Here is a 15,654-nt window from a genome sequence, read left to right as displayed (position 1 = left end):
TAATTTTTCATTTAAAAGATACTCAATTATACATCCTCTAAGATATTGAGGTCATTTAAATTTTTTCAAGAGAAGGATAAGGAATTGTGGGCCTAACTCATTCTATCATAAAATGCACCTCACTTTCCCTTTCGAGAATGCCATTAATAAACTTGATTACATGTGTCTTACTTTTGTGATAATTGACTTTAAATTTACATTTCAAAGTTACAAATTGTTTTATGATTACGTGCTAGTGTGACCATAACACAAACGTGAAATAGAGACTTCTTCCCATGTTCTTTTTTTTTAATGTAAAAATTATAAGATTGTATTACAACAAGTAGTTACAACTCCCATAAGGGATACCCAACATCCTACAAGCCTAGTTGCATAAATCTCAATGCCTAATTATATAGTAGCTTCCAACATCTTAGGTGCACAACCAAATGACAAACAACCTTTTAGACTTTTTGAACACTAGCGTTGAAATCTCTTCTTATGGTCAACCTCGTACATATACACTCAAAAACATTGCGTGTATCCACAATGTACAACTTCAATAAAAACTGGGAGCTTGATGTCGATATTAACATCATCATATAAATGCTCGATGACCCTTGCAAGTGTTCTTCTTATGATATCATCAAGAGCTATAGTGAGTGATGTGCATTGCAGCTCCTTTTGATAGTAGTCAGAAGCTGGGTAATAGTGCCACTCTAGGGTAGGCATCTGCAAAAGTTAAATGAATATTGAAATATGAAAAAATTATAATTCCAAGAGTATATGCCAACCAAACAGGGCATAGAGAGCAATTCACACATATGCAAAACCAACGTCCCTGCATGGTCATCAATAATTGTATCTCCACAAAGAAAGCAACAGAGAGTAATTCACATATATGCAAAACCAATGTCCCTACATGGTCGTCAATAACTACATCTCCGCAAAGAAAGTAATGCACATTATTGCACCTTTTGGAGAACATCCTTGTATACAATGTTTGTGGTCATACCCCCATCCTCTTCACCCGATAGCACTTTCACACCATGCAAAGATTTTACCCTTGAAAATGCAATATACAGCTGACCAGGTGTAAATACTGGTGCCTTTAGATAAAGCCCAACAATGAACAAAGTCTGCTCCTGTGACTTGTTGATTGTCATAGCGAATGCCAACCGGATGGGAAACTGTCTCCGCTTCATAGTAAATGGCAAATGTGTTGCATTCGAAACAAAAGTAATCCGGGGAATAAAAACTCGTTCGCCCACATTTGCCCCTGTTATTATCTGAGCATCTATCACTTTCCTATTGAAAGCTCTACATATCAATCGCGTACCATTACACATATCCCTTCCTGGATTTAAGTTTCTAAGAAGAATAATTGGTGCATTTATCTTCAGCAGCAATAAATGAGGAGGAAATCCACCTCTAAGGTCCAATGTATTTAAATACTCAACAGAGTAAAAAAATGAGTCGTCGGTCTCTGCAATTGAATCTGCACTATAATACTGCCTGAACTCCCCTGGCATTAGTTGCAATGCACGATCATTCAAAGTAGCCACCTCTGTATTCTGCGAGGCAAGTATAGCTCGCTCACTAAAATACGACGTGTAGTCACCCACATTGGACATGTCACTGTAGACACTATCAATCAGTGTTTCGATAGAGTGCCCTTTTAATATCATGCCAGGTGGGACACACAACTTATCACAACTTTCGGTAACACCCACTCCATCCCCTATTCCTTGAATCCAACAGATGAACCCATTGTCCACCACACTACCAGCTGTCAACACTCGCATATTGCCAGATAGTCTTAGCACCCTTATGTAATGCCACAAATCAGAGTAACACAATGCAGCATTAACAATATCCTCACGTGTTCCCTTTACCACAACCGACAAGACCTGTCTAAAATCCCCCCCCAAACAAAACAACTTTTCCACCAAATGGCTTATCATAGCTCATAACATCTCTTAGAGTTCTATCAACCGCTTCGAAGGCATATTGATGGGTCATAGGAGCCTCATCCCACAAAATAAGGCTTGTTTGTCTCAATAACCGAGCAAGGTCACTTTGAACAGGAATATTGCAAGTGGATCGATTATTTAATTCTACTGGGATTTTAAACCGTGAGTGAGCTGTATGACCACCTGGCAAAAGCAAGGCAGCAATGCCACATGATGATGTTGCCAATGCTATGCTACCACCACTGCGCGCCTTCGCAAGTAAACATTTGTATAGGAAAGTCTTCCCAGACCCACCAGGACTATCCAAAAAGAATACATCCCCAGTATCTGTATCAACAACATCCATGACTGCACCAAAGGCAATTCTTTGTCCTTCATTCAACATTCCCTCCATGGATTCAGAAACCCTATGTTGTTCTGATATGTTGTATGCATATTCATCTTGCAAAAGAGGGTTAGCATGCAGTTGTGATTTTGGTTGATGAGGTTCATGCAACCCATCAAAATCACAAAGTCTTTGTCCTACATGACGTAAAAGGTATTGCAGATGCAACAAAGCCATGTTAGATGCCTCATGCTGCAGAACACCAAGAGAGGCATGCACGTGCTGTAGCTACAATCTATACATGATATCCTCTACCATTGGCACCAAAAATCTTTCCCATAGATGGCCAGGTCGAGCTGGCTCACAAAAGACCAAAATTGCAATAAATAAAGTTCGGAGTTGAGCACCAGTTTGCACAGAGGCAGCTTCTTCTAAGCACACAACATATTCATCATCACTCTCCAACATGCCCCTTGCAATGCAAGCATCCCTAAAAGTATCACAGATCACGCTATCAACAGTATGCAAATCTTCAAAAGAAGTACATCCCTGACACTCTATTAAAAGCATCCGCAAATAGTAGAGCTCACCACAAGTAGGCGCCACAAAATACATCCGACCACATGTATTCCCATGCTTCCTTCTAGTCCACATCTTATGTCGTGCATTCCACACCCAATACACTGGAAAGTCTTGATAGTGAATAGTCCTAGCTTCTGGATGAATGCGGTTGCACACAAACCATTCAGTAAGAGTAGTTTTCTGGAGGTCTTCATTCCGCACAACATCTGGTATACTATCTGTATCCCGAAACACCACATAGTTCTCACCAGGTAAGTGTACCTGCAAACGTTGTATATCAGGCTTTTCATCGTGCAATGCATAAGCATAGATCCGCCAACACACCTCAGAGGCAGAAACATATCATGCATCCAAATAACTTTGTATCTCGTCCACCTTGTGAGCATTGCCACCATTCCGGACTGAATCAACCCCAACAAAAAATTTGACGGTTGCACAATCATGCCCCTTGTACACATACTTATACAAATACTTCACAGCCGCAATTGTCGAGCAAACCTCCACATTTATGTGTGCATTGTATTTTTTACTCAAGAATGGATTATATGGAACAATCCATCGATTATCAATAACATTACCATTTATGATCACAAAGTTTCCATCATCTCGTCTTCGATAAATGGGATAGCCAGAACTATCAACCATTGTCATACCCACAAATTTTCGCGGGTAATCTTTAGTACATCTATCCTTGTCCATACAGGGACTCTTGCAGTTCAATCCTCCACAAGGGCCATGAATGTTGCACTTTGAAATTGTCTCAAATAAGGTTGGAAACTTAACTCTATTGGGTAACTCAGCACAAACCAGTCTATCATAGTGACATGCTTCAGAAGGTTTGAAAGACGGCTCTAAAATTAGCAAAGTATGAGAATGTGGTAGCCCCCTCTTTTGGAATTCAATCACAGTAACATAGCCAGCAACCTTTTCAAAGAGATCCTTCCGCAACAACATCTACATCAAATCAGCATGCTTTTTATGAAACACGCGAGTAGTCAAATTCGAACGGTCATAAGCACTTTGCCCAGGCAATAAAGCATTAGTTATCTCCAACCACTTTGGATTGCATGTCGTTGTTATAAAAAGGTCAGGTTTTCCCTTACATCGCACTATAGCCATGGCATCCTAATATAATTGATACATGTGCCTTGGTCCACCTGTGAATGACGACGGTAAAACTATCCTCTTGCCAACAGAGGCACCAACAATCGGCATTGTCCCATTATCGTTTTCCCCCACCATGTCTGCCAAGCCTTTGTAGGCCTCCGATCGTAACACTGATTGATTCTGGCGACACCAAGTTAACCTACACTGCTCTATACTACAATAAGCATCAACAATAAATTGCTGCAATAGTCGACCAGCACGCAATATGCACACCTCAGTATCTTCGCGCACTTGAAGACGAAATGCATAAAACTGCATCTGGGTAACACAATTTTTATTGGACAATTCATATATGTTAACAGGAATACTAACATTACTGTAGGGAACCTTTACATGCCAACCATCATCCCCCATAGGAAAAAGGAGGACATATAGCATTGGCATATATGCCCTATGCAAGTTTCAAATAGCAACACATTGGCCACCCCGAGTGTAAACATGAATATCCCGACGATCAAGAGTACCCTCGTCACCCTGCCCTGGCATGATAGCTGCTGGTGCACAGATCGGATGCTGTATGCTCATGTAGTGAGCGCCGGAAGGTCCCCAAGAACAAAAGAACTCTACTTTTTGCACAAAACTCAAGGTAGAAAGCAAGCACGACATGAACAAGAGACCAATTGGGTGCAATCTCCCCCCATGCCTTGTGTGAGCGCTCCACAAAGCATGTATTTTATGTATTAATCATCTTCAAGCTCAAATAATAGCCCAAATTACAAAATAGCACGCTTTTGGCTTTTGAGTTTGCTTTAGCGCAAAATAGAAATAAAGCTAATGGGTGAGCGCCCAAAGGGTCAGGCATACCCAATACAATGTCCAAATACAAATATCATAATCGTGCGTCCATGCGCATACAAAATAATAAATAAATATCCAACACCTTAATAAATAGGTGCGACAAAATATAGGCGCCATGCCTAAGGTATGCGCCCATCAAAATAACTCGAATACACGCTATCCTCCAATGCTTTCCTCCGCCACTGCTGCTATCTCTACACATCAACTGAAGCATTCACAATCATTAGTAAAATAATACAATTAAACTGACAAAAGTGAATACCTAGCAGTCTTCAGCTACATAAATAAATCAACTGGTTAGAAATCAATCCTAACCTTAATTTATCACGAGTGCGCACTCTAAACTCATAAACGTTTATTAATTTAATATGTATTTTGCGGAATCACTCATGTACACACTAAATTAAAGAAACGCCCGAAAAGGATAGGCATCCCCATCAACTTCTCGCACAAAGAATCCACTTTGTGTATGAGCCCCGGTCAACAAAGTTTACGGAATCCATCGTAAAACCTCACGAAATCCACCGTGGCACGGAATCCACCGTGAAATATGCCTCCTGGCATCATATCCTCGGGGTGGGATAGCAATTGTCCTCAATTGCTATTAACTCAATGTGGAGCTAACAGAGTGGGGAAAGCATTTAAGTCTCTAGCGTGCATCCATTGGGCTTCTTCAACAGGATGGTTTTTAAGCTTGACCAAATATCTAGAATAACTACGGCCAGTTCTAGTGATCATAAAGTCAATATCTATGATAGCTTCAGGTTCAAGTATCTCAGTCTCTTCATCTAGCAAAGGTGGGTTTTCATAAACAGGGTGTACAGGTAATTGGCCTCTAAAGGGTCGTAATAAACTAATGTGAAAAGTGTTGTGAATTTTCCAATGTGGTGGTAGTTCTAACTTGAATGCATTGTCATTGATTTTGTGAATGATCTTAAATGGTCCATAGAATCTAGGTGCTAATTTCATAATTGGGTGTTTTATCTACACTTTGTAATCTACGTTTTTCTATTCTTAACCAAACATAGTCATCAACTTTGAAATTCATGGCCTGTCTTTTCTTATTGGCTTGTTTTGTATATGATTGCTGAGCTTTGGCAATCATGTCTTTAACCTCAGCAAAAATAGTAGCGTGCATGTTAGCAATATCATCAGCACTCTGAATTCTATTTGATAAAGATGCAACGGGTGTAGACAATCTATAACCATATATCACTTCAAACGGTGCTTTCTTTGTAGCTATGTGTGGTGTATTGTTATATGCAAACTGCAGTAAATGCAAATGTGTGTCCCATGTCTGTGGTTTAAAAATAGTGTAAGCACGTAAAAGATCTAAAATAGTACTGTTAGTGGCTTCTGTTTGTCCATTAGTTTCAGGATGAAATGCAGATGAGATATCAATCTTTGTTCCTAGGTTAGCAAACAAAGTAATCCAAAAATTATTACAAAATCTAGAATCACGGTCAGAAATAATAACTTTTGGTAATCCATGATTAGTGAAAACAGTTTCAAAAACAATTGTGCTGCCTGAGATGCTGTTAAAGTTTTCTTACCTGGAATGAAATATGCTTGTTTACTAAACCTGTCTACAATAGTCCAAATCATATCATGGTTAGTATTAGGTAAACCAGTAATAAAATCCATAGAAATCTATTCCCATGGTCTTGATGGAATAGATAAAGGCATAAGTAATCCATACTGTTTACCATGATGTCTCTTAACTCTTTGACAAACCAAACATTCAGAAACAAAGTTAGATACATCAGTGTCCATATGTGGCTAATAAAAATCTTTAGTCAATGTACGTAAAGTAGATATGATACCTCTATGACCTTGATATGGAGGACAATGAATCTCATTCAAAACAAAAGATCTAAATGGAACTGTAACACATAATCTCTTTTCATAAAACATGAATCCATCATTGTAAGACAGTGAATCAATAGGAATCCAGTTATTTTCCAATTAATTTATTCTAATCGGCATGAAAAGTAATGTCTTGATGATAAGTATCTTTCATAGGGGTTAGAGAATCAAAAGATATAACAGAAATATTATGAATGGTGGGTCTTCTACTTAATGCATTTGCCACTACATTTTCTTTACCTGGTTGATATTGGATAAGGGGATGAAAACTCTGAATAAAAGCTGCCCATTTGATATGTTGGTCAGATATTTGGGGTTGACTAAGGAGATGTCTAATACTTTGTTGGACAGTCTTAATCATAAACACAGAACCCATTAAGTAATGTTTCCGTTGTCTTAAAGCTTGTACAACAGCTAACAATTCTTTATCATATGTGGAATATTTAAGTTCGGATGGTTTCAGTTTACAGCTAGAATAGGCTATGGGATGATTATCTTGCATAAGTACGGCTCCTATTCCAGATCCGCTAGCATCAGTAACTACTAAAAAGAATGGTCTATTGAAATCGGGTAGTTGTAATACAGGAGCATGGGTTAATGCATGTTTCAATAAATCAAAAAATTTCTGCTGATTATCAGACCAATGATAAACAATACCTTTCTTTAAAAGTTTAGTCAAAGGTAAAGCAAGTAATGAAAAATTTCGCACAAACTTCCTGTAAAAACTAGCAAGACCTAGAAAAGAACGTAACTCATGCACATTTTTGGGTATAGGCCAGTTCAATATTGCTTCTATCTTCTTAGGGTCAACCTTAATACCTTATGATGACACAATATGACCTAGATATTCAATTTCTGTTTGAAAGAACTCACTCTTTTCCGGATTAGCATACAATTGATTATCTTTCAACAACTTGAAAACCAAAGACAGATGTTCATAATGTTCTTTCTCATTTTTACTGAATACCAAGATATCATCAAAGAAGACTATAACACAATGCTGATATTTCAAAAATATGCAATTCATCATTCTACTAAATGTAGCAGGTGCATTAGTCAATCCAAAAGGCATCACTAGAAATTCATAATGACCAAATTGTGTTCTAAATGCAGTCTTGAATATGTCAGATTTATCTAATCTCACCTGATGATAACCAGATTTAAGATCTATTTTACTAAATATGGCAGAACCTTGTAATTTATCCATAAGATCATCTACCCTAGGAATTGGATATCTATTCTTTACAGTAATCTTATTTAGGGCACGATAATCAATGCACATACGATAAGTATTATTCTTCTTCTTTACCAACAAAACAGGTGCGCCAAATGGAAAACTACTAGGTCTAATTAATCCTTTGTTTAATAATTCCTCGACTTGATTTTGAATTTCTTTCTGCTCTATCTGGTTATGCCTATATGGTGCTTTACAAGGTGGTTGTGTACCAGGAATTAAATCTATTTTGTGGTCTTCAGGACGTGAAGGAGGTAGTCCAGGTGGTAAGTCCTTAACAAAACAATCTTTAAATTGTGCAAGGAATTCTTTATGCCTAGGGTGCATATGTTTTTCTTTAGCTTGAAGTTCATTCACCCAAATTAGATAAGATTTACTACTTTTGCGTAATGCACGTTTAGCTTGAGTATCAGTAAGCAGTGGAAAAGCATTAAATGCATGCATACCATACAATGTAATGTTTTTTCCTTGAAAATGAATGTAAATTGAATGTGTGGAATAATCTATGTCAGGATTATGCTGATGACGCCAAGGCATACCTAGGATAATATCACTGGATTGTAATGGTACAACTAGAAAATTCCTTTTTTCAATGTACTCACCAATTTGAATTTCTAAATCATGCACCTCTTGTGTTCCATTATACCTTGTGCCTAAGAATGCTGCTTTAATGCGATAATGCGTAGGAACAGTTTGTAATTTCAATTCTTTCACTAACTTTGCATAAATAAAATCATGTGTACTACCATCATCATGCAAAATAATCTTTTCTTTTCCATGCACTAAACATTTCATTGTCAACAAAGAATGTGGAGTTGGCATACCTGGTAAAGTATCCGAAGGAGTAGTAACGTCATCCTCATCTTCCGTAAAGTCAAGGCATTTCTTCATGTTCTTCATCTTCCATTGCTCCAAGATAGTTGATATGGACAGGTGGCTTCTTCGATTGGCAATTGGCTGCTAGATGTCCAGGTTGATGGCATTTGTAACACACTATAGGTTTGGCTTTAGATACATTGTTTGCAATGGCAGGAAGTCTAGGAATATTAGGATTTGGCTATGAAGATGGCTTAGGGTTTTGATTGGTATTTGATGGCAAAGCAGGTAGTTTTGTCCAAGTCTTATGGAAAGATGATAAAGGAAATCGACTTTGGTTGAATCTTCTAAAATTTGAATTGAATTGCTTGGAATCATAATTACCATTTGCTTGAAATTGTTGTGGACGCTTGTCTCTTCCTCGAAGCTTGTCTTCAGTGTCATGAGCTAAAGAAATTGCATCTTCAAGAGTTGCAGGCTTGAACATATTGACTTCAACGTAGTAATGTCCAAGTAATCCCGACATATACTTGCGCTTGTGAGTCGCTTCAGGTACGTCTTCAAGCATGCGTAGTTGGAGTAAGGCATTCCAAAAGCATTCGATGTACTGGAAAATAGGCTCACGATCTCTTTGCTGAAGAAGGTCCCATTGCTTTATGGCTTTTTCATAGAATTGTGGAGGAAGGAAATTCTGCATGAACTTCTTCTTGAATTCTCCTAGGTAGTGGGACAATCTATGCTCTTACGAACCACGGTCCACCAAAGAGATGCTCTATCCACTAAATGATTAGTGACACACTTGATTTTATCTTTTTCAACGTATGTCTCTTCATGAAAGTAATCATCAAACTGACTGATGAATGCAAGAACAGTCTTTCCATCTCGAATGCCATTGAAAGTACGGAATTTGAAATTTCTTTTACTTATCTTTGTTTCTTTGCGGATGGATTGAGCTTCAAGAGTCGCATCAATGGTTCATCGGATAAGATCTTCAGGTTGTGGTCCATCTTTGTCGGTAGTCGATCGTTGTAAATTGGCAATTGAACTTGCAAGGCTTGTCGGGCTCTTCGTCCTTCGTCCAACTGCATCATAATTAAATCCAATTTTTGTTTCATCGTAGGTTCAGGAAGATCGCCTTCAACCATTAAATCATCCATATTTTGTTCCGTCATCCTGTAAAAATTCAAAAGACCTCACACTCTCAAAATCCAATTAGCGGGATGAGCGTAGCTCAAAGTCGAGTGTACAAGGCTTATAGATTTTTGTTTGGCTTTCATGGTCTTTGACTTGTGTGATTACGGGATTTGAAATCTTCGTAAAATTTGTGTTTGACCTTCTACATGTGCTGAAACTAGTTCAGCAAGTCTGCGTATGCGAACAGAGTCTTCCAGGGAACAACTTTGCAGTTCAGTGCTTCTGCGCAGGAACAGTCCTTATGGGAGTTTTTGGCATAAGTCAGTTCTGACTTCTTGAAACTTGCTAGACTTGCAGAGTAAGTAAGTTTGTACTCGGGAAGTAAAAAAAGCCTTAGTAAACTTGAATTACTAAGAAGCTTTAAGCTTCTTATATTGTCGTGGATTTTTAGGACATATTCATGTCCTCGACGGATTCGTCGCCGCCCAGAACATACCGCTGCCGCTCGTCGCCAAATTTTAGAATTGAAGCTTTATAAGCTTCTTATAAAGCTTTCCAAGCTTCAATTAAAGCTTAAGAACTTTTAAATACGGGGAAGCCTACTATTTTTCTCTGTGAAAAAACGTCTTGAAGAAGAAGATGTTGACGTGGTTCTCCACTGTTTCAAGCTGGTCCTTCACAATCAGAGGCTGGAAACAGAGGTTCTTGACCGCCAGGAATCCACCTGTATCGACCGTTCGCGATGAGACTGATTGTAGAGCTCGATCCTTCCAGGAGCTCCGCCTTCGCACAAGATAGTAGCGATTGGAAGCTCTCGATCTCAGCTTCGCTCTGATACCACTAGTGCACAGATCGGATGCTGTATGCTCGCGTAGTGAGCACCGCAAGGTCCCCAAGAACAAAAGAACTCTACTTTTTGCACAAAACTCAAGGTAGAAAGCAAGCACCACATGAACAAGAGACCAATTGGGTGCAATCTCCCCCCATGCCTTGTGTGAGCACTCTACAAAGCATGTATTTTATGTATTAATCATCTTCAAGCTCAAATAATAGCCCAAATTACAAAATAGCACGCTTTTGGCTCTTTTGAGTTTGCTTTAGCACAAAATAGAAATAAAGCTAATGGGCGAGCGCCCAAAGGGTTAGGCATACCCAATACAATGTCCAAATACAAATATCATAATCGTGCGTCCATGCGCATACAAAATAATAAATAAATATCCAAGGCCTTAATAAATAGGCGCGACAAAATATAGGCGCCATGCCTAAGGTATGCGCCCATCAAAATGTAAGTGATAACTCGAATATACGCTATCCTCCAATGCTTTCCTCCACCACTGCTGCTATCTCTACACATCAACTGAAGCATTCACAATCGTTAGTAAAATAATATAATTAAACCGACAAAAGTGAATACCTAGCAGTCTTCAGCTACATAAATAAATCAACTGGTTAGAAATCAATCCTAACCTTAATTTATCACGAGTGCGCACTCTAAACTCATAAACGTTTATTAATTTAATATGTATTTTGTGGAATCACCCGCTATGGAATCACCCATGTACACACTAAATTAATGAAATGCCCGAAAAGGATAGGCGTCCCCATCAACTTCTCGCACAAAGAATCCACTTTGTGTATGAGCCCCGGTCAACAAAGTTTACGGAATCCACCGTAAAACCTCACGAAATCCACCGTAGCACGGAATCCACCGTGAAATATGCCTCCTGGCATCGGCAACCTTAGTTGCTGCAGGAGCAGAGTATTGTTTACTGGTTCTTTGAATACCAAAAATAATCATTCTTAGTTCTTGCACGAGATTATTTTGCAATTGCAAACCCACTGACCTAAAAGCACGTGCATATATGTTGTGTCGATGCATCATACATTGAAGCTCCCCTAGCAAGTTTGGTAATAAATCATGCATAACCCCCAGCCTATTAAGCAACTCATGCTCGGTATCATAAACATACAGTTGTGCAAATCTTGGCCTTTCTTAACGCTGCACATCAGGAAGTAAAGTACCTATACAGTGATAAACAGAGCCATGCACTCTAAAGGTGTAACCATTCCCGATAATAGGTAGCTCGTCAACATTAGCTCCGAGTGATACAAATGCAAGAGCGTTGTTGTATGCTCGTATGTTGTTTTTAAATATCCTACTCTGAGGGTGTATACCATACAACAAATCATGCAATGGCTGTGGTGGATGTTGCAATGATGGCAACATTACTTTTCCATTTCGACAACAGTGTCTTCCAAACAAAATCGACCCTTGAACCCGAGTCTCACATCTCCACAACTTAGCTGAACACCTTTCACACATCACATAAAGACTCCCCATGGAATGCACATCCGGCTCTTGAAATAGTAGTATTGACATTGCTGGGTGAACACCCGTTGTAGGCAAAGCATTTAAAATGGAGCACAATCCATCACTTTGGGGATCAAAAACAGCAATATTATGAACACGTGACTCATTAGCCACGGAATTTTCCACATTGTGGTGATTTCCAGAATCTAAACCAACAGGCTGTTCAACTGGCTCATTATCCCCGTTTACAAATTCAACGCGGTGAGACACACTCTCACAAACCACTCCACTAAGATTTTCCCCATGTTGGCACTTAGACATTGAAGCATTATTAACATGTGACTCGAAAGTCACATGATTAAGACCATTGCAACCACCCACTAATGGCAAAGCATTCGTCAAATCCACACCAAACTGTCGCAGGGCTTGAAATCCCCTAATGGTTCTATCCGGTGATGGCAAAACATTAGCCACATCTATACTGTGGTTGGCCTAGTTCACGATGACCATTTAGAATCTCCTCATGGAATGTCAGGTTTTCAATGTCTCTTTGAATGGATCTACCACGATCTAAAATCCCTTTCCGAGGCCTGAGTCTAGCAACCTGTCGTCGCTCATACCTCGTGGAAGTAAGCATGTCCCTACGAACACGCAACACATAGTCTCTGCCAGTTGCTCGATGTGAACACCCCATATTGATTTGTTGGCCACAAAATCTATTATCAACGTATACACACATTTAATATTTAAATATCTAAATATTAAGATTAAATATCGACACAAAACCACTACAACCCAGTCAATGTATCTGTCTAAAAAGACGCTGCACCCGCCCATTAGAGAGAGAGAGAGAGAGAGAGAGAGAGAGAGAGAGAGAGAGAGAGAGAGAGAGAGATCCTGGTTGCTAAGATAGAAGTAACCTTGGTAATAAACACATGCACAATTAATCCATTTCAATTAATTAACAAAAGAAAGTAAACATGCAACTGCAGAAATGACTATCAATACACTTTATCAAAGGCATGGTTTGATTTCTAAACTAAATGTATTGCGTACATTCGATGTACACAATATATCAAATCTAAATATACCAACCATCATTGGACTATCAAATCTGCTCCATGTAAATATCAAGAAAGAGACACCATATCATACACACTCAATACATTTTACTCAAATACGCTTTGTTATATCAAAAGTGTTACACATCTTAGCACTTTCCACGTAGGCTTTACAAAAAAAAAAGCAAATATTATCATAAAAAGTGATAGCCCATGCACTTTAAAATACGCAACACAATCTGAACCTATAAGTTCCAACCTAAGCAATTTTTGCATTATACAAAGAGATCCTTCTGCAACACATACACATAGTCTCCTTAGATGCGACCGTTCATCTGACGGCTCAATTGTTGCAACAAAGCATTAAGCCTACTAACATTCATTTGAAACTGCAAGAACTGCAACCGACAACCCCTCTAGCAGATCACAGGTTCATGGTCATCTCCAAGCCCCCAAACCGAAGCCCACATATCATTCACTAGTAGATTCATTAATCTGCTTGTGTCACAAATAATTGCTAAAAGTGCCCTTACTTCACCACCCAGATCAGTCAACACTTGCTGGAGAACACCTTGCGTGTGCTTTGTCTCGCACACAACACCATACAGACCTTTAGCCTGTTCTTGTAACTCCATTGAGTACATGGCAAGCGCACTATCAACACGCGTACATAAACTCGTCTGCATTTCCATCAACTCATTCATCTTGGCCTCAAGTTTTTTAAAGTCCGAAGCACCTAAAGTAGCCTTTGTGTTTCTTCGAATCTTTGCAGCTCTTATACATTTAGCAACATGCATCTTTTGTCCCCTTGCCACCTCTTTCATTTTTCGCACATTCATTCTATTAGAGCCCATACGTTGGCTGCAATGAAACATATAAATAATCATCTCCAAAAATATAAATAGTAGCACTTTGATGTAATCACAATTAACAAAACTATCTTCCATACCCATGCGAATGAACCCAAGCTGGCAAAAGCGTCGAAGAGATGATGTCGTTGCCATTTTGTTTAATTCAACTGAATCCACTACATTCAATGGAGTCGAAAGCACTACGTCGGGAATATCTCCTATGGCTTTGCTTTGTTCCATGGCTACACCAAACGTCAAGACATAAGTCATAAACACATTCACAACCACAAAACCTAAATGCACGAAACAATATATGTACACTATGCATGAGTGCTATCATGCACACACGGCACTCACCAAGTACTAGCCACGCATTGCCTAAAGGCCCTACGAATGGATCTTCATTCATGTACATCCGCATAATCTTCTTGAGAGTAAAGAACATGTCCTATACATGAAGGTATCCCCAGTCTCGAAATACTTATTGGTGCCAATCCCACAGGACACATAATAACTTACCAACTCACATTCGCAACCACAAACCCTAAATGCGCGAAAGAATATATGTGCGCTACACATGAGTACTATCATGCACACATGGCACTCACCAAGTTCCAACCACGCATTGCCTAAAGGCCCTGCCAATGGATCTTCATTCATGTACATTTGCACTATCTTGAGAGAAAAGAACATCTCCTATATAGAAAGGTGTCCCCAATCTTGAAATACTTATTGGTGTCAATCCCATAGGACACACAATAGCTTACCAACTCACATTCACAACCACAAACCCTAAATGCATGAAAGAACACATAAGCCATCTAAGTACTAACCACGCATTGCCTAAAGGCCATGCCATGTCAATCTTCATTCACGTACATCAGCACAATCTTGAGAGAAAAGAGCATCTCCTATATAGAAAGGTGTCGCCAATCTTGAAATACTTATTGGTGTCAATCCCATAAGACACACAATAGCTTACCAACTCACATTCGCAACCACAAACCCTAAATGCATGAAAAAACACATAAGCCACCTAAGTATGAGAGAGAGAGAGAGAGAGAGAGAGAGAGAGAGAGAGAGAGGAGGGAGGGAGGCAAACTATACAAAACGCCCCAACATATCAAAGTTGCAATCATTCTATGTATCTAATCCAATCTAAGTTACAAAAGTACATTAGCAAAATTGCTTAGTAATCGAGAGAGAAACATAGAGAAACAGAGAGAAAGAGTGACTATTAAAATGGTTTAAAAGTAGTTTTATAATTTACAAGACACATATGATGTGTTTCAAAATGAAGATTTTTATCAAACAATTCATTTAAGAAGTCTTGCAGGAATTACATACACCAAGCAAACCACGACAAAGAAGCACTGGTTAACATTGCCAAAAACCTATTGTGGACCACTATTCAAAGATGCAATGTTCTCTAGTGCATATCAAGGGCAATGATCTCCAATGCCAGAAGATGAGCCTGCAAGGCGATTCATCTGCGTTAACATTGCTGAAAATCTATTCAGATAAACTTTCAAAGAAGTAAGTTGCACATCAAGA

The 15,654-nt window shown here is 38.9% G+C and overlaps 1 protein-coding gene across 1 annotated transcript; it reads right to left on the bottom strand.

The window, feature by feature from the left end:
- Nucleotides 1–944: 944 nt before the first annotated feature.
- On the bottom strand, nt 945–14,073 carry LOC148020192 (uncharacterized). Its single transcript, XM_087699660.1, has 7 exons — nt 13,708–14,073; nt 3,020–3,120; nt 1,913–2,359; nt 1,747–1,806; nt 1,435–1,626; nt 1,159–1,299; nt 945–1,044 (listed from the first exon to the last, which is right to left on the bottom strand). The coding sequence occupies exons 1-7, from the start codon at nt 14,071–14,073 to the stop codon at nt 945–947; spliced, it is 1,407 nt and encodes a 468-aa protein (XP_087555786.1).
- Nucleotides 14,074–15,654: the final 1,581 nt, after the last annotated feature.

Source organism: Lygodium microphyllum, chromosome 19, assembly GCF_053477565.2.
Source record: "Lygodium microphyllum isolate KBCC chromosome 19, Lygodium_microphyllum_v1.1.10, whole genome shotgun sequence".
In the NCBI taxonomy this organism is placed as follows: domain Eukaryota; kingdom Viridiplantae; phylum Streptophyta; class Polypodiopsida; order Schizaeales; family Lygodiaceae; genus Lygodium; species Lygodium microphyllum.
The sequence above is the reverse complement of the archived record's forward strand: the minus strand, read 5'-3'. Positions and strand labels throughout refer to the sequence as shown.